The sequence below is a fragment of the Eurosta solidaginis genome, chromosome 1, assembly GCF_040869045.1.
Source record: "Eurosta solidaginis isolate ZX-2024a chromosome 1, ASM4086904v1, whole genome shotgun sequence".
NCBI classification, from domain to species: Eukaryota; Metazoa; Arthropoda; class Insecta; order Diptera; family Tephritidae; genus Eurosta; species Eurosta solidaginis.
Window position 1 is genome coordinate 71244970 of NC_090319.1, and position 21137 is coordinate 71266106.

Consider the following 21137-nt stretch of genomic DNA (forward strand, 5'->3'; position numbering starts at 1 on the left):
CCTCCTTTGTGATTCGAAACTCATTTATGCATTAACACGTTAACTAAAATATTTTTAAATAAGCGAAATTTAATTATAAAGAAATTTGGCAGCAAATGGTTACGGAAAATGCGGCTAAGCTTTGCAAATATTTCAAACTTGCATATAAAATCGAATTGCTCAAATTTAGTTGTAGTTTTCAGTAAATTTTTTAAATAAGTATTTGACATGATTTGAGTAAAAGAATTTTGTAAGTATAAAAAGCTCATAGAGGTTCATATCTCATATCCAGAGTACCCGGCAGAGCTTGTTATGCCTGAACCTAAATTTCAAAAGTCAGCTTCACTTTCCCTGTTATTGTTGTTGTAGCAATAAAAACACTCACCGAAGGTATAGGGTAGTGATATCGATGGTGATGGTCCTATGCCGGATACAGATCCAGTACGCTCCTGTAAAAAGCGCCATTAAAGTACGATTTAGGATGACCACATTGATGACATCGGCCACGCCGCCACCCACCTCTTTGTTCCATGAGGAGCTTGGGATCAGCATATCTTCGGCTGATAAAGAAACAGGAATCGCCACGGAGAGTTAAGGTTGACAATTGGGTTAGAGAAGCGCTATAAAGTGCGCTGGCAACCATTTGAAAGGGTTGCGCTACACAGCTCCTTCAATCATTTGGATATTTTAGTCACCTGTTACGGCAGATGTACTTGCTGCGGGTATATCCAAAGCCCCCCGACCCACTAGGGTCCTCGTTTTCCCTCTTCATCCTTTGTCCCATTATCCTTTACTTATCCTTGCATTCTTCTTCTTATTCTTGTCCATCCTTTGTATAACTTGCCTTTCTCCTACTCCATAACTCATTGCCACTCCAGCTACCGCTGCCACTCAAATTCCTACTCCCAATAACACTCACACTCCCAATTCCACTCCTCATCCTACTCTCTTTACCGATCCCACTTCTTCTACCTCTCTCACCTAAATTTAATATATGAAATAAATAAATGTAAGTCGCGATAACCTTCGGAGATATCTTAGGCCGAGCTTCTCTTCCCATTTGCACCGTTTTCTTCATAATTTTTCCTACAAACTTGGGGGAAGGGCCCTGCATGTTTTATGCCGTTTTCGAACGGCATCTTGAAGGCAGATGTGTTTTCACTGAGAAACTTTTTATGGCAGAAATTTGTAACTTTTTGCCACTCCCTCTGTTTGATCTTTGTATATTCCCCTTATCCACCCCATTTAACTTACTCAACATTTTCTCTCTTCTACTCCCCCTTAATAACCCTGTGCTAAATTTCAAACAAAGCGCACTGTAAATGCTGAAAACATAAGAAAGAAAACGGACCCAATTGTGCGTACCAAGCATCCTCAAGTCCCCTTGAGCACACTAACCAAATTTCTTGAAAATCGACCCAGTCGGAGCACTTCAGTCACAAACATCCAGAAAAAATATATTATTAGGATAATAGATTGCATATGTATATTCACATGTAGTATGTACACAATATTTCGAATTTTGGGGATTTCCTGATAATTATGGGCTTTCTGCTAACGTTCGAATCACTGAAATTTCGAATAAATAACTACAATACTCAGTATTGCGAAAAGGTCTTTATTTAGACTACTTCGGGAGTAGTACTTCACAATTATACTTCGCAACTAATAGCGTTTTTTAATCAAACTAATTAGTTATTCCTCAGCTTGCGCTGCTTTTAAACTTTCTGTTGCCTCGTTCGCATATTTTTCCTAAGTTGTATACTTTCCACTTACATGGAACAGTTACATCGCATACTCAGTTATTTGGCTGTATGCGTGTGTATATGTAAGTAACAATTTCTGCTTCTAGCTGATGACTACATGTGTGTATGTGCTTGCTTGAGTGTGTACATGTGGCTGCTTGCTATTTTTGTTGTTGCGGTTATTTACTAACAGCATAGTGATGCTAATATTCGCCACAATATATTATACAGTGTGAAAAAAAATGTTATCCAAACCAATTTTATAGTGCCAACGATTCTGAGTCAAAAGTCAGTTTCGATTTATCAACGAATATTAGTATTGAAAAGAAAGAAAGAAACATTTACTGCCGTAATAATAACATTACGAAATTGGCTGGTGATGACTACGTGGCGGTTTTCGAAATGGTACCATCGCAATATGCCAGTAAATGTTTCTTTCTTCCTTTACACTTTCTCTTAGAAAAACATAATGATTGAATATTCAATTTTTATAAGCCGGTGTTAAGCTCATGAATTCTTAATGAAAATTAGTATTATTATTATTAGTTTCACTGGCATGACTGACGCATCACATGAAAATTTTGGCAGAAAATCAATATGAAAAAATTCGAGTCACGAGTAGGTCCTATTAGGAGTAATCTAAGTTTAAAATCGCATATTTTTTCTACAATACTAGGAAACAGACAAAAACAAAACAAAACAAAAAAAACCTCGAATTATTTTATAGCAACTTATTTCATAAAACTTTTGCTATTTTACAGAAACAAAAACCTGCTCACCCGATGAATATTCATGCAAATCCGGCGAGGGTGAATGCATTCCATTAGCATGGATGTGTGATCAGAGCAAAGATTGCTCCGATGGTTCCGATGAGGCTTCATGCAGTAAGAAAAATATATCGCTCTAAATAAACTGAAAACACAAAAGCTTCTTTTTAATGGTCTTGTTTACCTGGATTATTGGATTTAGTATAGAATCAGTGTACATTAGGGTGTCTCACCCAAGAAGAGAAAACCAGATTTATGAAGAAGTTGGCTTGATGATCGAACGCTTGAATTTAAATTAGTGGTGCCATTCAGAGCTTCGTAGAACAAGGGAAAAAATATTCGGTACTTATCTACATGTTCTGTGAGCACATCGACTGAGCTTCAGCAATGCAAGCAGTGCGTTAGTTTTCGTTTGTACTTTAAGCCTGGGTATTGGCGCTTTTTTTGTGGCGTTGACACCATGAAACTAACGCCAAGGTCGGTGTTAACTCAATCAGTTAGCACTATAACACCAAGCAAATTTTTGGCGCTACTTAGCAGTGAGTTTGTGGTGTTACATACTGTGGAGTCGAATGATGTTTGTTTGTCAGGCACAAATTTAGTGTTATTGCCGCTACTGGCCACACTGATTTAGCGACGACAATGCTGGTAGTTCAGCATGATAAAGCTGTAAGGCTGCGACACAATGAAATTTTTCATATAGATGCTTTTAACACAAGCTTATGCATTTCAATTATATCGCCACAACTAACCAAGATTTTGCGTTCATGAATATGACGGAACTTCAGACTTGGCAATTTAAGTTGATTTCGCCTTGCCTATTCACATATAAAATTCCGCGAAGAACTGCTTTAAAAATTCTCCCTATACCACAAAAATACTTGGTAACATATTTTGTGTTGTTTTCATTTGTAATACTGCAGTTTTAATTGCGAAAAATGTTAGAAAAGTTACCAACGGGTGGGAACACAATTTCATTTGCAAAGTGTGCCAGCACCCTTAAGGCCGCTGAACAATGACATTTTTCATATAGATGCGTTGAACACAAGCTTATGCATTCCAATAACATCGCCACAATCAACCAAGATGTTGTGTTTGTAAATATGAAGGAACTTCAGACTTGGCAATTGAAGTTTATTACGCCGCGCCCACTCACATACAAAATTTTGCGAAGCACTGTTGTAAACATTCTCCCTATACAACAAAAAGACTTGCTAACATATTTTGTGTCGTATTCGATTCTTATATTGCAGTTTTTAATTGTGAAAAGTGTTAGATAATTTACCAACCAGTGGGAAAAATAATTTCACTTGCAAAGTGTGCCAACACCCTTAGCCAAAGCAAATGTCAAATTCTTCTTCTTATGATTTGCTTGGAACAAAATTGGGGAGTTGGCTACGTTATGTGTCGGAGTTGTTAGCCAAAGCAAATGTCAAATTCTTCTTCTTGTGCTTTGCTTGCAACAAAATCTGAGAGTTGGCTACTTTTCATATCAGATGGCGCCAGTGTCGCTCTATCTGTCGTTCTCCATAAAAATACGTGCAAACAACATATCATGAATAAGCTTGTGTTAAACTCATCTATATGAAAAACTGCTTATGTGACGGAACCAATAATCACCTGAGTAATACGACTATTGCACAGCACTTTTCTATTGTTACCAGACGCTACTTGGCAACGGTATTTATGAGTAATAACCGGAAAGAGCTGTTAACAGACAAAATGGCTGTTAATACAATAGGTGTCAAGAGATGTCATTCCTAAAGCTTTTGGCAGTCATGGAGGAAGTGAGTTGAAGTGTTGCCAGCTCATAAATAGTTTGTACTACTGTTGGTGTTACTGGCGCCATATTGCGCCATGCCGTCACTAAATAGTGTGTCATCACCATATAATCCACGCTCGGTGTCAATTCAATAACTCAACAACGCACAGATTTACACACCCCTATTTTACTTCAAGCAGTAAATATCTAGAGCGCAGACTTTATGCAAAAATTATTTTAGAGCATTTCTCTATGCTCATACATACTACTATAAAAAAAATTGTGTTAAGGTTCGAAGCTGGCTTTGTGCATCACTGATTTTAATGAAGAGCTTCAATAGAGCAGTAGTGCACAACGCCGACAGATATTCGAACACAAACGCAACTTTTGTAGTAGTATGTATTCATATGAATCATGTTTGAGCATAGAACTCAGGTATGTGTTGTTTACTGTTTGAAGTACGAGGCTAAACTGATTAACTGCTTGCTTTACTGAGCTCTATCGCTGTGCTCAAACAGTATGGACAAGGGTGAAGATCGAAGAGTTCTGCGAAGCTGGACGAAGCTCTCGAGTGTACTACTGTACTACAGTCGTCCACTGCTATAATTCGCCAAATTATTGAGTAATATTATAAAACGGTCCAGTTTATGTTCATTTTAAAGTTTTGTAATATACATTAGATTTTCTAAATATGACAATAAAGATATAAACTTGTTCTATATACGGTGAGTGAGGCACTCTTATGCACATTAGGATGTCTTATATCTAACAATTTGTCTTTTTTTTTTTTTTTGCGAAACGCCGCCGAACTTATATTTTAAGACTTAAAATGAAATATCCCAACAAAACTAAAATAAGTCTTAAATTTGTATTATAAATTGTGCGACATATTTTCCACATAAAATGTTAGGGTATATAAAACTAAAATGGTTATTTGAAACAATGTGCAACATACTAAAATTCTTATGCGATTTCCACACCAAATTTACATACTCGCATTTATCGAACTACTAGCCGAAGTCAAGTTATATACACGATTTTTAGAGCGGATCTTCAAATTCGAAATAACTCATTGCGCACCACCCTAAAGTACTTAAGTTATTAATCTTACTCAAACTGATTTTTTTATTCAAGCACTTGAAGAGCCACATTCAGTGTAACCCTGACACTTAATACATTTGAGAAAAAAAGATTTAAATTTGTAAATTTATGGAAAAATTATCAAAAGCTTTTTTGTAGAGCACCTGATTTCCTAAAAGAATAACCATACCCCATTTCAATATGTCAACTTTCTCAAAGAATTTTTTTGGGAAAAGTTTGAAACTCACATACCATTTTATATGGAAACTCGCGGCACAACTTAGAATAAAAACTAACAACTTTTTTCGGCCAATTGTTTTTGTTTTTTTGCTTTATGGACGAAAAAAATATGCTTTTAAAAGAAAACTAACAGACTCCCTGACGAAGACTTGAGAACGTCGAAACGCGTAGAAACGAAAAATTAAGATTTTCTTTCTAATTTCTTGGCCCTAAAGCTCTATCAAAGCAGACCATTTTTTTTTTATTTTTTTTTTTTTTTAATACTTTATTTTTAGCCTTAAGCCAAAAATTTATAGGCGTTTCGTAAAAAATCAACTAGGAAAATAAAGGACATCCTAATGTAAGAGAATTAGTTGTTGTATTGCCGCAGAATTCATTTCGCTTTTATTTGTATTGCATATTAATTATATTTCTTCTCTTCTGAGTTCGTTCACTTTTTTTCCTGTTTATGATAAATATGTACGAAAGCTTAATTTACAAAGGATCATGCCAATAAATTTTAAATTCTTGGACAAAAAGCAAAAAATACGTTATTCTTACATTCACTGCATGCGGATATGACTTTTTAAAAAGGCATAACTCCATTGTTATTAGTTCATACAACTTCAAATCTTCAATGTGTGTGTATTTTAATTTATCATACCAAAATCTGTGAAAAACGCAATTTCGAAAAAATTGTTGGTTGGGGCCCGTGTTGAATTAAGCTAACAGTAGATATGTACGTTTACGCATTTTAATGCTACCTTTTATCACTCGTATGTATTTCGTTCACAAGGTTATGGTTCTTATTTTTGTTTTCTCCTTTGGTTGCGGTTTTTTCTCTTTTCGCAGGCTATATATGCGGTTTTATGTGTTGTAAAGATATTATAGTTTTTTTTTTATTTAAAGACAAAACACGTACAGCAGCGAACAGAAAAATAGCAGTGTACATTTTTGTTAAAGCTTCATCAATAAATTACTTAGTTTTTCTTTCGATGTTTAAAAAAACATTTCTATGAATTTTTTAACTATAGCTACGCAAAGCAATCTCAAAAACGCCTTCGGAAAAATTAGAAAATTCCAGAAAATGTTTGATCCTTTTTATTTTCAGTTCTCTGAATTTTTTTCAGTATATTGTTTGTAGCAGAATTAATTTTAATCTAACAAGTACGAGTTTTAGGTCTTTGAAAATTTGCACTGCTTTTTGATTTCAAAAAAAAAAAAAAAAAAAATTTTACACTCTGTATAGTGGAAAGTCTAAAAAGCAAAGAAAGACCTAAACCTTCAGCTTTGTAAAACTAAAATTGGTTGCGCTAGCTGCATACTCAAAAAACTTAGCAAACTCCAAATAAAAGTTCGAAATTTTCGTAAAGTTTTAAGGAGTTTTCGAATATTTTCGAACATATATTTAAGAGTGGTTTGCATAGCTTCAGTGACCAAATTCAAAGGACTTATTCCGGTTTGTTGATTTTCAGAAAAGGGTGGTTAAATGATGTACATATATTGGAGTATAATAACAAACCAACAGATAAACACAATTTCTAGCACAATATTTGAGCATTTAAAATTTGTTTACAAGAAACCAAGTAATCACACAGGTACAACAGACAAACACACAACAATAAATAAGCAATAAACGCACCAAAGCAACAAATCCACAAAAAAGGTCAAACGACTAGAATTGCCGACTTTTACCTGCCTCAGTCAGCCACACAAATCGATCAGTAAAATCACCCTCGATTCTGAATGAACACGAAGCACATACACAAACAGCCAGTGTCTTAGAACGTCAAGAATTATCTGTCCGGTCGGGCGATGCAAACCTAGAAATCATCAACATCTACATCCCTACTGCCACATGTTGCCCCAATGGATACCACCCTAATATGAGCGCCGAACTCACTGGCAACAATCGCATTATCATAGGCGATTTCAATGCCCATCACGATCTATGGCATTCAAACTTGTGGATGGACAGTAGGGGTGAGATGTTGGCGGATCAAATAGAAGAAACGACGAACTGCACAATAAACGGAGACGCCCCCACACATATGGTAGGAAGCTGTCACAGTTCGCCGGATATCTCAGTGTGAGCGCAGAACTCATAAACTATGTCAACTGGCAGCCGATGGTAACATTGGCATCCGACCACCTGCCTGTACTTATTTCGCTCGAGCGTTCCGCTGACTGCATCGTCGCAGAAAACCGCACTTTCATTAACTTTAAAACAGGAAAGTGGGACGAATACAAATCCTTTACAGATAACCGCTTTGCTACCCTCCCTATCCTAACTGATGCCCGCCAATTTGAGCGTGCTTTCCGCAAGGTCATTGAATTCGCCTCGGCTTGTTTCATTTCCGCCAGTAGAATTCCCGAAATTCGGCCCCACTTCCCGGCGGAGGCCGCAAGTTTAGCGAGAGAACGTAACCTTATAAAACAGCTCGAACCCGGCGACCTCCAAATAAGGGATATAAACACAAGCGGGCGAAATAGGAGGAGCACCTAAGCGGTTGCAACCTCTCTGCAGGTGTAGGTAAACTTTGGTCCACCGTAAAGTCCCTATCGAATCCGTCTAGGCACAATGACAAAGTTTCCATCGCCTTTGGCGATATAGTGCTATCGGATGCGAAAAAGTGCGCGAGCGCTTTTTGCCGACAATGTATAATGCATTCTATGGTCGTCAAAGATAGACGGAGGGCCAACAGACACGCACATAAACATAAATTCAGCGCGTCACCAATTACCATCACCGCCAAAGAGGTTGAGGATGCCATCGGTCATGCTTAACCATCCAAAGCAATGGGCCCAGACGGCATAGTCATGCCGATGCTTAAAAGCCTAGGGAAAGAGGGTTTCAAATATTTAGCACATGTCTTCAACCTGTCTCTTTCCAACTTTGTCATACCCGAAAAATATAAAATGGCCAAGGTGGTCCCGCTACTAAAGCCTGGAAACCAGGTAACGTAGGAGAGTCATATCGCCCGATATCTCTCCTATCGCTAGTAGCCAAGACGCTTGAAGCCAGTTTGCTCCACCACTTCAAAGCAAGTTTGCAGCTAGCCTTTCATCAGCATGTCTTTAGACAACTCCATAGCACCACCACCGCGCTAAATGTCATTAGCACCCAGACCTATCAAAAGCTTTTGATACGGTCAACCATTGACGCTACTGCAAGACCTGGAAGGGTCTACCCTTCCCCCATGTCTTAAAAGGTGGACCGCAAATTATCTGGGTGGTCGGCAGGCATCGGTGCAATTTAGAAATGAAACAGAAAAACCAAGAAGAATTAAACAGGGGTACAACAGAGTGGTGTCCTATCCCTACTTTTGTTTAATTTCTACATATCTAAGCTACCTTCGCCACCAGAAGAAATTACTATCGTTTCCTACGCCGATGACTGCACAATAATGGCCACAGGCCCTGGCCCAAAGATCGATGAGCTTTGCAACAGAATAAACAGCTACCTCTCTGATCTCTCTAGTTTTTTCGCCTCGCGAAACCTGGCATTATCAGCGACTAAATCCTCTGCGACCTTATTTACAACATGGATGTCCCAAATGTCGACCATTTTGAATACCCACGTCGATGGCACTACGCTACCGACTGTCCTACACCCCAAAATCTTGAGTATGACGTTTGATCAGGATTTACATTTTGGTGAGCATGCAGCCGCAATCGTACCCGAAATCCAGAGCAGTAATAAAATCCTCAAATTTCTTGCTGGCAGTACTTGGGAAAAAGACAAAGAAACTCTCATTACTACTTACAAAGCAACTGGCCAGCCGATTGCATGCTACGCGTCCCCTATATGGTCGCCAAGCCTAAAAATTATCCACTGGAATAAGCTACAGGCCTGCCAAAATACTGCGCTCAGAACCGCCACGGGCTGTCTTCTTATGTCCCCAGAACACGATCTACATAAAGAGGCGTGAATACTCCCCATCAGGGAGAGAAATGAGATGCTAACCAAACAGTTCCTTTTGAATACCCAGAAACCTGGGCATCCCAACAGACATCTGATTGATGAGCCAACATCGCCTAGGGACTTAAGGAGTCATCTCCTTAAGCATTTTGAGGAAATACGGCACTTAAGAACTCAGCCGTATGAAGCAAAAAAACACAAGCAGGTCCTTGGTGAAATCCACAAACAGGCGTCGGACCTTTATGCCAGGAATTGTCCGGTGAATCCAGTACTCAAAAAACAGTACCCAAAACTTGCGGAAGAGGAACGCATACTTCCCAGGGAAACGCGAGTCACGCTAGCTCAACTTTGTTCTGGAAAATGTAACACGTTAAACTCTTACATATCCAGAACCAAACCCGACATGCAAAATGCATGCCCCGCTTGCAATGTGTCTCCACATGACACCAACCATCTCTTTAATTGTAATGTGGAACCAACGCCTCTAACACCCCTTTCATTATGGTCCACTCCTGTTGCAACAGCAAGTTTCCTTGGACTCCCGCGAGAGGATATTGAAGACAATTTGTGATCGGTCGCAGCTATTAGGTGGGTTAAGCATTGCTACAACAACAACAACAACAAACAGCCATTTTGACAATACCTACTCATGTATCTACTAACTATAAATACAAGACAAACGTCAACAACAGATTAGAACGAAAATCGACACTGATGATGGCACAACACCGAAACCAGATTTGACATATTAAGACGGAACATCGTTCCAATATACATAAAATTCAGAGGAGTTTTTTTTTTCACGAAACATCGAAAATAATTCTATTAACGAAATTTGTAAAAAGTTTCAGCTACTATTTTTCCCATCGCTGCTGCATGTGGCTTTATACTGCAGACTCTATATTAGTTAAAAAGAAAAAATAAAGTTCATGTTTATTTTACGTATGTTTTTATTAGTGCTAAAAATATCCGTAGGAACAAGTTTTTACTTCTTTCAAAATTGTTTTGCAGAGTATCAAAAATCATTTCACCTTGCTTTTAAAACAATTATGCGTATTTCATATCATTTAATACTTTTTTTTAACTTTTTTCAGCATGAATAACTGACATAATATGCATCCTAACAACAATAACATAATAACGTTTCAATTGTTTTCTTTCAATTTTTTAATACTAAGCACTCATTTGAAGTAACGGTAGTAAGTTCAAGAACGCGGCGCAAAAGTCTTGGGCAACCGCGGCTACGTTGATATCAAAGAACGGTGTTGATAACTAATCAGCTTCTCTTCCCGTATGTACATCTACACCCATTCTAATGTATTCCACCCATAGAAAATTAAGGGATTGATTACCATCTCATAAATCCAGTACATGACCGTTGACGGAGGTCGCATTTCATGCTGATGAGCAATGGTGGTCTTCCTGACGCTGTCTAAAACATTGAGCTTCCAAGATACTTCTCACAAATTTCCACTGATTAGTTGCAACTTTTTCTTAAAGAATACTTTGTAGTGTCATTATTATTATAAAATCTTGAAGCACTGCTACCTTGATATAGATCTATAAAGCCAATTATTTTACGTGGGGGTTTTAATGTTTTTAAGTAGCTCTGCAGGCTTTTTAGTTCATATAACGATGGCATTAAAACTCACGCCAACATCTGTCTTTTTAGAGTTACGCATTCGCAGAAAATGTGAACCGGCTTTTCATCCTCCATCTCCCAAAAACTACAGACTTGTATATCGGTTAGATTTAATTTGTCTAGCTGATTTCATAGATCCCACTGCTCCGTATAGTACCCAGTGAGTACATAGATTTGCGAGTTTGGCTGATACTGTCGTTGCTGAGAGTTTTAACAATTTGGCGTGACTTTGCTAAGGGCATTCAATCACATGTGGTATAAACTGCTTTGTTTGCAACTTACTTATGTTTTCCCTAGTCTGAGTCACTGTTAGTCCACTGAAGGGCTCTGGAGCATAGAACGCTGCTTCAAGCACCCTGCTTGACCAGAAACTCTACCTGTGTATTACCCTCATGTCCCTAATGCCCAATAAATCCGTCCTAACAACACCTTGTTTTTGACTCCAAGCTCATTAGGGACTCAAATGCATTCGCCTACTAGCTTCCAAGTTTCTGTGTATGACTGCAGAGCAGATACGGCTGACTGGCTGTCTGACATAATGAGGATACTCCTCGGGGATCAGAATATTCGTAGACTATCTCTACCGCAAACTTCTATTGTATGGAGTTCTGCCTGAATAACAGTGCGGTAGTACCCCATTGGTATCGATGTACGATTTATATATAGATGTCAGGTTCCGTTTTTCCGTCATCAAATTTTAGTTTATTCGTGAACCTAACTTCTGATTCAGGGTTAGTATATGGATTACCTGTTTCCCAAAGAATTCTGACCGCAAGGTGTCTTTAAAATTCCATGATATTTTGAGCGTATGGGCACTAGTGCAATAAAGCTACAATATAAGATTTCTTATGCTTTTTTTTTATTGTTTCCGCTCTTTAGATCAGAGGTATTTTGAAGTTTTAGTGCAGTAAATACTTTTTTGCAGTAAGTGGGTGTGAGAGCCGTGTAATCAGCTGACTGCTCGACGGCAACGCTTCAGAGGGGCACGTGGATATTTTGACTTCCAGAATAGTTCATTATAGGGTTTTTTTTATTATTTTTGTATATTATAAATATATGTACATATGTACAAAATTTACTATGCATGAGCTTAACTAGTGATAGAAATGTAGTTCTCATATAACATCTAATCTAATATAAGAACCTAACTAGTACTCTCACCACTATATTTCACATTAGTATTCTATTCACAGCATTTCATTAACTAAATTTGTATTTACACATACATAACAGTATTCATTACTTAGCAACAAACATATTCTTAACATTAGTGGTAACTAAAATTCTCCTTTATATGTGTGATAATAATTACTTTAACAATATTAATTACATTTTGCTAATAGGAACATTTTTCTTTATTTCTTCTATTTTTCCAAAAAAAAAACCTTTTGTTCTATTTTCAACGCACCAACCACATTTACCTTTACTATGGCATCGTACTTGCGTGTACTATAACGATGGTGCTACTACTCCTGTAGATGAAACCTGCCGCTCCGATGAATTCACCTGCGGCAATGGACGTTGCATACAGAGACGTTGGGCCTGTGACCACGACGATGACTGTGGCGATGGTAGCGATGAACGCGGCTGCCCGCCAAAAGTGTGCAATCAACACACTGAATTCAAATGCAAAGATGGTGGTTGCATTACCAAACGTTGGGCTTGCGATGGTGAGCCAGATTGTTTGGATGGCTCGGATGAGGAGGTAAGTGCATGCAGAATATTTCTTATCAGCAAAAATTGTTATATTAGACGTTTGTGTATGTGTGCCTATATCTGTATATCTAAATATTATAAATGCGAAAGTTTGGATGTTTGGATGTTTCGATTTTCATATGTTTGTCTTTGTGCCTCAATCATGGAAGAGCGGCTGGAGGGATTTGAATGAAATTTGGCACGCATATAGCCAATAGTCTAGAAGTATCTACTAGCTATATTTTTTTGAAAAGGGGGAGGTCTCCGCCCCCTAGGAACAGTTATAATTCAATTATTGTATTTCTTCGTCTTTGTGACTGGATCACACCAAATGATGAAATTTGGGACACAGATAGACAACAGTCTACTGGCGAAATTTTTTCGAAAACGGAAAGGGGGAGGGGAACTCCCACGACCCTTCGAACAATTACTTTTTAATAATTTTTACAAAATATAACTTTACATAACGTAAGGTAGCTAGCTCAAGGTCTTAAAAAATGTAAAAATACACACAAGTTGCTTTTAATTTTTTTCTGATATATTTCGGCATCGTTTTGGGATCATTTTGGGAATCTTCCGGGATCATTTCTGTACCGTCCGGGATCCCCTCGGGTTACTTCAGGACTTTTTCGGGACTGTTCATTTCTGTACAGTTTTCGTGGAACGTCCCGGATCCCGTCGGGGTTATTTCGTGAGTTTTTTAGGATTATTCCGGGATAATATGGGGATCCTTCAGGAATTATTTCGGGACAATTTCTAGACCATTTTCTGACCTGCTGCAAATTATTCCTATTTAAAATTCGGCATATTTTATCTTTAATTTCTAACACAACTTTTTCGTTCTATTTTTGATTTTTTTAAACGAATCCTGTAACGAACTGTTATAACTATAATTACACTTTTTGTAATTTTTTAACCTGAAATACCTGAAAAAGCAACACTATTTTGATCAAAAAATTCTCCTTGGTTTTAGCTAATTGTAGTTTCACTCCTTTGTTCTATGAATAGTAATGTCTTTACTCCTGTCATACCAATTCATTTAACTTAAAAACCAAATGTATTTTTTTAATTCAAAAAACTGTATTGTACTACTCACGTAAGTGCGCCTTTCAGGTTATCAGCTCATTTAGTTATTTGTTTTTTACTCTATTATAAAAATAATATACATTAGACAAAAATAATTTTTAAACAGAAAACTTGATAAGCAGGCTAAAGTGAAATTTTTTAGTAGGTCATCGAAAAATCCTTAAAAATCAAAGTCGACAAAATGTCAAAAAAATTAAACTTCGCATGCTCGAAAATATTTTTTTTGGGTATGCGTATCGGAACTTTTTTTCCTGAGCCCAAATCCTATCGAAAAATCGATAGCGTGATATGGTTTAATTTTCGTCCATACAAATCGACCCACCCTAATGTACATTGTTATAAATATTATATGCTAATATTCGTAGTTGTAGTATGTGTCAAGACATTTATGTAGTAAGCAGAGGTGGGATTAAAGCTGCATACACGCACGGTGGTTCCAGTCCCACCTTAAGCTATGCCGTGCGACGGCACAATGACAAAGTTTCCATCGCCTTTGGCGATAAAGTGCTGTTGGATGCGAAAAAATGCGCGAGCGCTTTCTGCCGACAATATATAATGCATTCTTTGGTCGACAAAGATAGGCGGAGGGCCAACAGACATAAATTCAGCGCGTCACCAATTACCATCACCGCCAAAGAGGTTGAGGATGCCATCGGTCATGCTTAACCATCCAAAGCAGTGGGCCCAGACGGCATAGCCATGCCAATGCTTAGAAGCCTAGGGAAAGGGGGTATCAAATATTTAGCGCATGCAACCTGTCTCTTTCTACCTTCGTCATAACCGAAAAATGGAAAATGGCCTAGGTGATCCCGCTACTAAAGCCTGGGAAACCACCTAAAATAGGAGAGTCATATCGCCCGATATCTCTCCTATCGCGAGTAGCCAAGACGCTTGAAGCCATTTTGCTCCCCCACTTCAAAGCAAATTTGCAGCTAGCCTTTCATCAGCATGGCTTTAAAAAAAACTCCATAGCACCACCACCGCGCTAAATGCCATTAGCACCCAGATAAATTGTGTTTTAAATCAGAAGCCCCACCATAGGACAGTACTCGTAGCGCTAGACCTGTCAAAAGCTTTTGATACGGTCAACCATGGCACGTTACTGCAAGTCTTGGAAGGGTCTACCCTTCCCTCATGTCTTAAAAGGTGGACCGCAAATTATCTGGGTGGTCGGCAGGCATCGGTGCAATTCAGAAACGAAATATCAAAGCCAAGAAGAATTAAAAAAGGGATGCCTCAGGGTGGTGCCCTATACCCAATTTTGTTTAATTTTTACATATCAAAACTACCTTCGCCACCAGAAGGAGTTACTATCGTTTCTTACGCCGATGACTGCACAATAATGGCCACAGTCCCGGGCCCAAAGATCGATGAGCTTTGCAACAGAATAAATGGCTACCTCCCTGACCTCTCCAGTTTTTTCGCCTAGCGAAACCTGACATCACCGACTAAATCATCCGCGACCCTATTTACAACTTGCACGTCCCAAATGTAGACCATTTTGAACATCCTCATCGATGGCATTACGCTACCGACTATCCTACACCCCAAAATCTTGGGTGTGACGTTTCATCAGGATCTACATTTTGGTGAGCACGCAGCTGCAATTGTTCCAAAAATCCAGAGCCGTAATAAATTCCTCAAGTCCCTTGCTGGCATTACTTGGGGAAAAGACAAAGAAACACTCGTTACCACATACAAAGCAATTGGCCAGCCGTTTGCGTGCTACGCGTCCCCTATATGGTCGCCAAGCCTAAAAACTACCCACTGGAAGAAGCTACAGGCCTGCCAAAATACTGCGCTCAGAACAGCCACGGGCTGTCTTCTTATGTCCCCAGAATACCATCTACATAATGAGGCGATTATACTTCCCATCAGGGAGAGAAAAGAGATGCTAACCAAACAGTTCCTGTTGAATACCCAGAAACCTGGGCATCCCAACAGACATCTGATTGATGAGCCAACACCGCTTAGGGGCTTAAGGAGTCATCTCCGTAAGCATTTTGAGGAAATAAGGCACCTGAGAACTCAGCCACATGAAGCAAAAAAATATAAGCAGGTCCTTGGTGAACTCCATAAACAGGCGTCAGACCTTTATGTCAGAAATTGCCCGGTGAATCCAGTACTCAAAGAACAGTACCCAAAACATGCGGAAGAGGAACGCATACTCCCCAGGGAAACGCGAGTCACTCTAGCTCAACTTCGTTCTGGACACTCTAACAGGTTAAACTCTTACCTATCCAGAATCAACCCCGACATACAAAATGTATGCCCCGCAATGCAATGTGTCCCCACACAACACCAAGCATCTCTTTAATTGTAATGTGGAACCAACGCCTCTAACACCCCTTTCATTATGGTCCACCCCTGTTGAAACAGCAATTTTCCTTGGACTCCCGTTAGAGGATATTGATGACAATTTTTGACCGGTCGCAACTATTAGGTGGGGCGAAGCGCTGCTACAACAACAACAACAACGGTGAAACTACAGCAACATTACGCCGACAGACGTAAACCTTAGTGCTCAACCTACCTAGCTACGGAATACTTGACGGTAGTACTGAGCGGTAAATTTTACTCAGACGGTAAGAAATTAAGTGCGGTTAAAGACCCACAGTGACTTTAAAGCTTTCGATGTTTCGTCCTCGTACAAAAAAAAATTAAAAATGGTGTTATTGTGTGCTGTTGTAAATGGTAATAAGAAGTTTTTTGAAATAACTATCTCATGTTTTCAGCCAAAAACATTAAATGTTTTATCAGTATAAGATTTTTAGCCTAAAAGATTCTTACAGAATATTTTTGTCTGTACAATTGACCAATGGAAACTTCCGCCAACATTTTATTATTCTAAAAAAAACTTACCTTGCAGACAAACATTCTGTATTTTGCAACGAAGCTTAATTAAGTTCCGTTTTTTGATGAAACTGGAATGTGGGAACAGAAATTTTCACAAAGCGCACACAGAAGCCTTTATGTGAAATTAAATACAAAATTTGTATGTGTTCGACAGCATATACCAAAAAAAAAAAGAAGATATTTGCAAAACTAGAAAATTCCATTGCAGGTATTCATATGAGCGCTGAAAGTTTTTTGTTAATAGAAGTAGATATGCATGTATGTGTGAATGTTCATATGCATATATGCATGTACGAGCGTGGTCACGTAGCCAGAAAAAAAGATACTGATTTCAAGGCCCTGTGAACGACCAACATCGGTATAGTATTTACGGAGATGGCGATTCCCAAGAAGAATCACTATTTTCAATGAATGCTACTTCAGACTAGAAAAGTAAAGTCCTCTCTCGGAAAACGAAAATCATGCTCTAAAAGGCACTTATCGTTTTATGTCGTTTCAAAATGGACCTTCTTACTGCCCAAGTGAGCTTCCCATACCGATGCGGCTGCCACCTAACCTAAGGCATTTATCGTACTCGTTCTACTCTATGGTGCAGTAACATGGACTATGACAACATCAGAATGAGTCGGAGTGTTCGAGAGAAAAGTTATTCGAAAGACTTACGTACCTATACGAATTGACTTCGGCGAGTACCGCAGTAAAACGCAGCTGCTACGCTGACTACGCCATGTTATACGAATTAAAGAGTATGCACCACCTAAGAAAACATTTTTATCGGAGTCAGCCTATGGAAGCAGATGCAGAGGGAGCTTCCAATTCGCTGAAAGGACCAAGTGTAAAACGTTTTTAATACATTTAGTATTGCAAAATGGCGCCAGTGGGTTCTTTCAATATGTAATGTATATTCAGTATGTTATAAGATGCCTGCCGATGTCATAAATGTACTCAGTCCCCAAAGTGTTGTAGTCGATATCATCTAACAAAAAGTAATTTGAGTCTGAGGTTAACATGATTACCAAGATTATATATACCTTTCGATGATGATTCGTCTGTTTAAACTTAGTTTAATTCAACTTTGCTGTTATTAGGTGACAAAAGCGGCCGGCCTTTCAATGATGACCACTAAGGTTAGGTGATCCAATGGGAGAGTACTGGACTCAAGTTAACACACCAGTAAAGAACGCTGACGCAATGTCTGAGTCCAAATCGCTGTTATACTGTCTAATAAACCGAACAAGACCTGTCCTTTCCAATTTTTTTATAGTATTTGAAAAGGAATCACCTTTAACATCTCCCTATACTACTTCAGTCACCAAAATCCTTTGTCGGTTGCTACAATGGAGATATGTATATATACCATCAAGAGCTTTAGATAGTCCAGGAAAAGCATTATTTGTTGTTTTTAGTTTATTTTGTTGTTTTCTTCAACTTTTTTTTGTATTAGTTTCGGCGACAGTGGCATTCGTTTGTTAGTACACCAAAGCAGTCATTCATTTAAACACAACAATACAAACAAACACACAAAAAGTATCAACCAAGCAATAGCCATTTCAGAGAACCAATGCACAAAATGTGTTTTGACACACTCAACAAAAAAGCGTGGGTACCAAGAACTCGTGAAGCTCGATGTGTAAACATAGAGCTTAACGTCTAGAAAACTTATGTTTTTAGGGTACTTAAAGCTCACCCAGGGTGAAGAAATTTCCAGAAACAAATAGTTTTTTAGTATAAAAATCGGCTACTTATTGATAGCGAGCTATTACAGTTGAGTTAACTCTTTGTTTTCGGCTTGTAGAATCATCGGCTTCCTATTAATCTGCTGCTAACTACGGGTTATAGAAGTATCATCGGTTTTTGTTGAAGTTTTATCAATATGTGCTTCAAAACACATTGATGAATGATAGAAAAAAATTCAAAAAAATGCCAATTACAATAATCTATAACTTTTCTTCAACAAATCGATAATTTTATCTAACAAATCGACGAGGTTTCAACGACAAATCGATAACTTTTTTCGTAAAAAACGACAACTTTCCGATTACAAGCCGATAACTTTTATCTAAAAAAAGATAACTTTTCTATAACAAATCGAGATAAATCGATAAAATTTCGACAACACACTTTTTGGATAGCATACCGACAACGTTTCGATACATATTCGAATATTTTTTGTTATATATCCTCTCTTCTCCTCTCCTCTCCTCTCCTCTCCTCTCCTCTCCTCCCCTCTCCTCTCCTCTCCTCTCCTCTCCTCTCCTCTCCTCTCCTCTCCTCTCCTCTCCACTCCTCTCCTCTCCTCTCCACTCCTCTCCTCTCCTTTCCTCTCTTATCCTATCCTCTCCTGCGCTCCTTTTCCTTTCTCTTGATTACTTTAATGAGAGGAGGAATGAATGTGGGAATTGGAATGCATGTTTGTAGGGCGAGTAAGTGGGACTGACAGAAAAGGATTAAAGGCAAAAGTTCTTCAAAACTTACTAAGTTCCAATTTTATTAGATTTGTTTTGCTGATTAATAAAGAAACTAGGGGTATAATAAGCTTATCTTATAAAATTATATCTTACAATCGCTCATGCGGTTTTTTGCTGGTTACCTAAAAATGTTTGCATATGGTTGTAGATAAAGTCTGTGGAATAAAAAAACTCGTTGAAAACTCTCATTGGCTTATCTTTGCAACGAAAGTAAGTAAGCAAGCGTCTACCTGTGAATTAGTATATTCTTCTACGAGAAGAAAAAAAAAGTTTACATAACAACCCAAATGCTAGCACGAAATACTCGCGTAGTAAATTTAAATTAAAATCCGACAGCACCTGTGCACATACCAGTTTTGCATTGTTCGCATTGTTTCAGTTGTATCTGATAGTTTACATTACACATATGTATATAAGTGCTTCAGTATGTACGTATGACTATTGTTTGGTACAACTCCGCCTTACTTCCAATAACTGGCAACCACGCCATTTTCAGTTGGCTTACAGATGGAAACCCACAAAGAGATAATATTTCGCATTCGCTTAGAACTCGCATCTATGTTGAATAAATTACATTCTGCGGTGTTGACCAACATTTTTCATTATTACTTCTATTTTTTTCTAACATTTGTTACGTCATGAGATCGAATTTGGAAGATCTGTTGTGAATGCTGTTCAATGAATGACCACCCCCACGCAATCGATATCAGCAAGAAAAGAGTCGTAGTATGTAGTAACTGGGAATGGCTAGCTGCTCCATAATTTCTAAATTTTTTTCGCTTACAGATTTTGTCAAATTTATGGAAAATCCGTTCCGATTTATTTCACCTTTTCACGGAAATATATATAGATCTGAGAAAAATGCGGTTACGGTCACTCCCACTTTTTGTTAAAAAGTTGCTTAAGTATAAGTCAAAAATTGGCAATATATTTATTGCACTATTATATATATGTTAGAACAAAGAACGAAAATTTTAAAAATATTGTGAATGGTCCTGGCACGCTTATTTTTGTTAAGCTCTTAACAAAGCTTTCAATACCAAAGCCGAACAAAAAAGGACGCAAATTTGAATGAGATCTGATCAAAACATTACTGTTTTATATAATTTTCTTGAAAGTCCGGTAAAAAAAACGACAGTAAAAACTGTTCTCATAGTTTTTTCCCTTAAAACATGGACACATCGTTCTTACCTATTTCACGACCACTTCGGGATTATTTTGGTTATCGTTTCGAAAAAACATCAAACAATTTCGGGACTGTTTCGGGACAATTTTGGGTCAGCGGAAATACTGCCGTTTTATTTTTGTATCGCATTTTTACGGACATTTTTATAAGTTTCGCTTTTATTCACTCATAAAATAAATAAAATTTTCATCGCCGGCCTTCAATAAACACTCGGCTATAAAGAACTTACATAAACTTGGCACCTTTTTCAATTTTCTAAAACCTTTAGAAAATTTGAATTTTAAAAACTTTTCGAATGTCTCAAATGACCTGCAGTACAAAACTAAAAGCATCCCAAAGCAACATTGAGAGCAAAATTTGCACTAGCAAAAATGCATATTAAATTGAGTTTTTGACTGCAAGTTCTTATGCAATATGATATCACACATACACATAAATATTAGAAAGTGACTATAGTTTATATATACGTACAAATGAGCACATATGCGACAATGAAGTTTCCACTAAAATAAAAGTAAAAACTTGCAGCAAAATTCTGCCATGTAAAATGATAAAACTTCAAAATATTTTTGCAATCTCCTAACAAGATATGCAAATCAAATGTACACAAGGATGGTTCCATAGTACAGAGCATATTTTTATATGTATAACCTCTGTAATATTTCGAATATAGCAGTTCAGTCAATGTTGTCCATCACTTTGGTGGCGATAATGACTTTTACTAACTTTT

The 21137-nt window shown here is 37.9% G+C and overlaps 1 protein-coding gene across 13 annotated transcripts in view; it reads left to right on the forward strand.

Moving 5' to 3' along the window:
* LpR1 (Lipophorin receptor 1) overlaps positions 1-21137 on the forward strand; it is a 1438611-nt gene that overhangs the window by 1165039 nt on the left and 252435 nt on the right. For 12 of the 13 annotated variants that reach the window (XM_067758124.1, XM_067758130.1, XM_067758126.1 and 9 more), the window contains 2 exons: positions 2486-2608; positions 12595-12821. In XM_067758124.1, the coding sequence (XP_067614225.1) occupies positions 2486-2608; positions 12595-12821 (350 nt within the window). The remainder of the gene's footprint in view (positions 1-2485; positions 2609-12594; positions 12822-21137) is intronic. The other variant, XM_067758136.1, reaches the window with a different exon arrangement.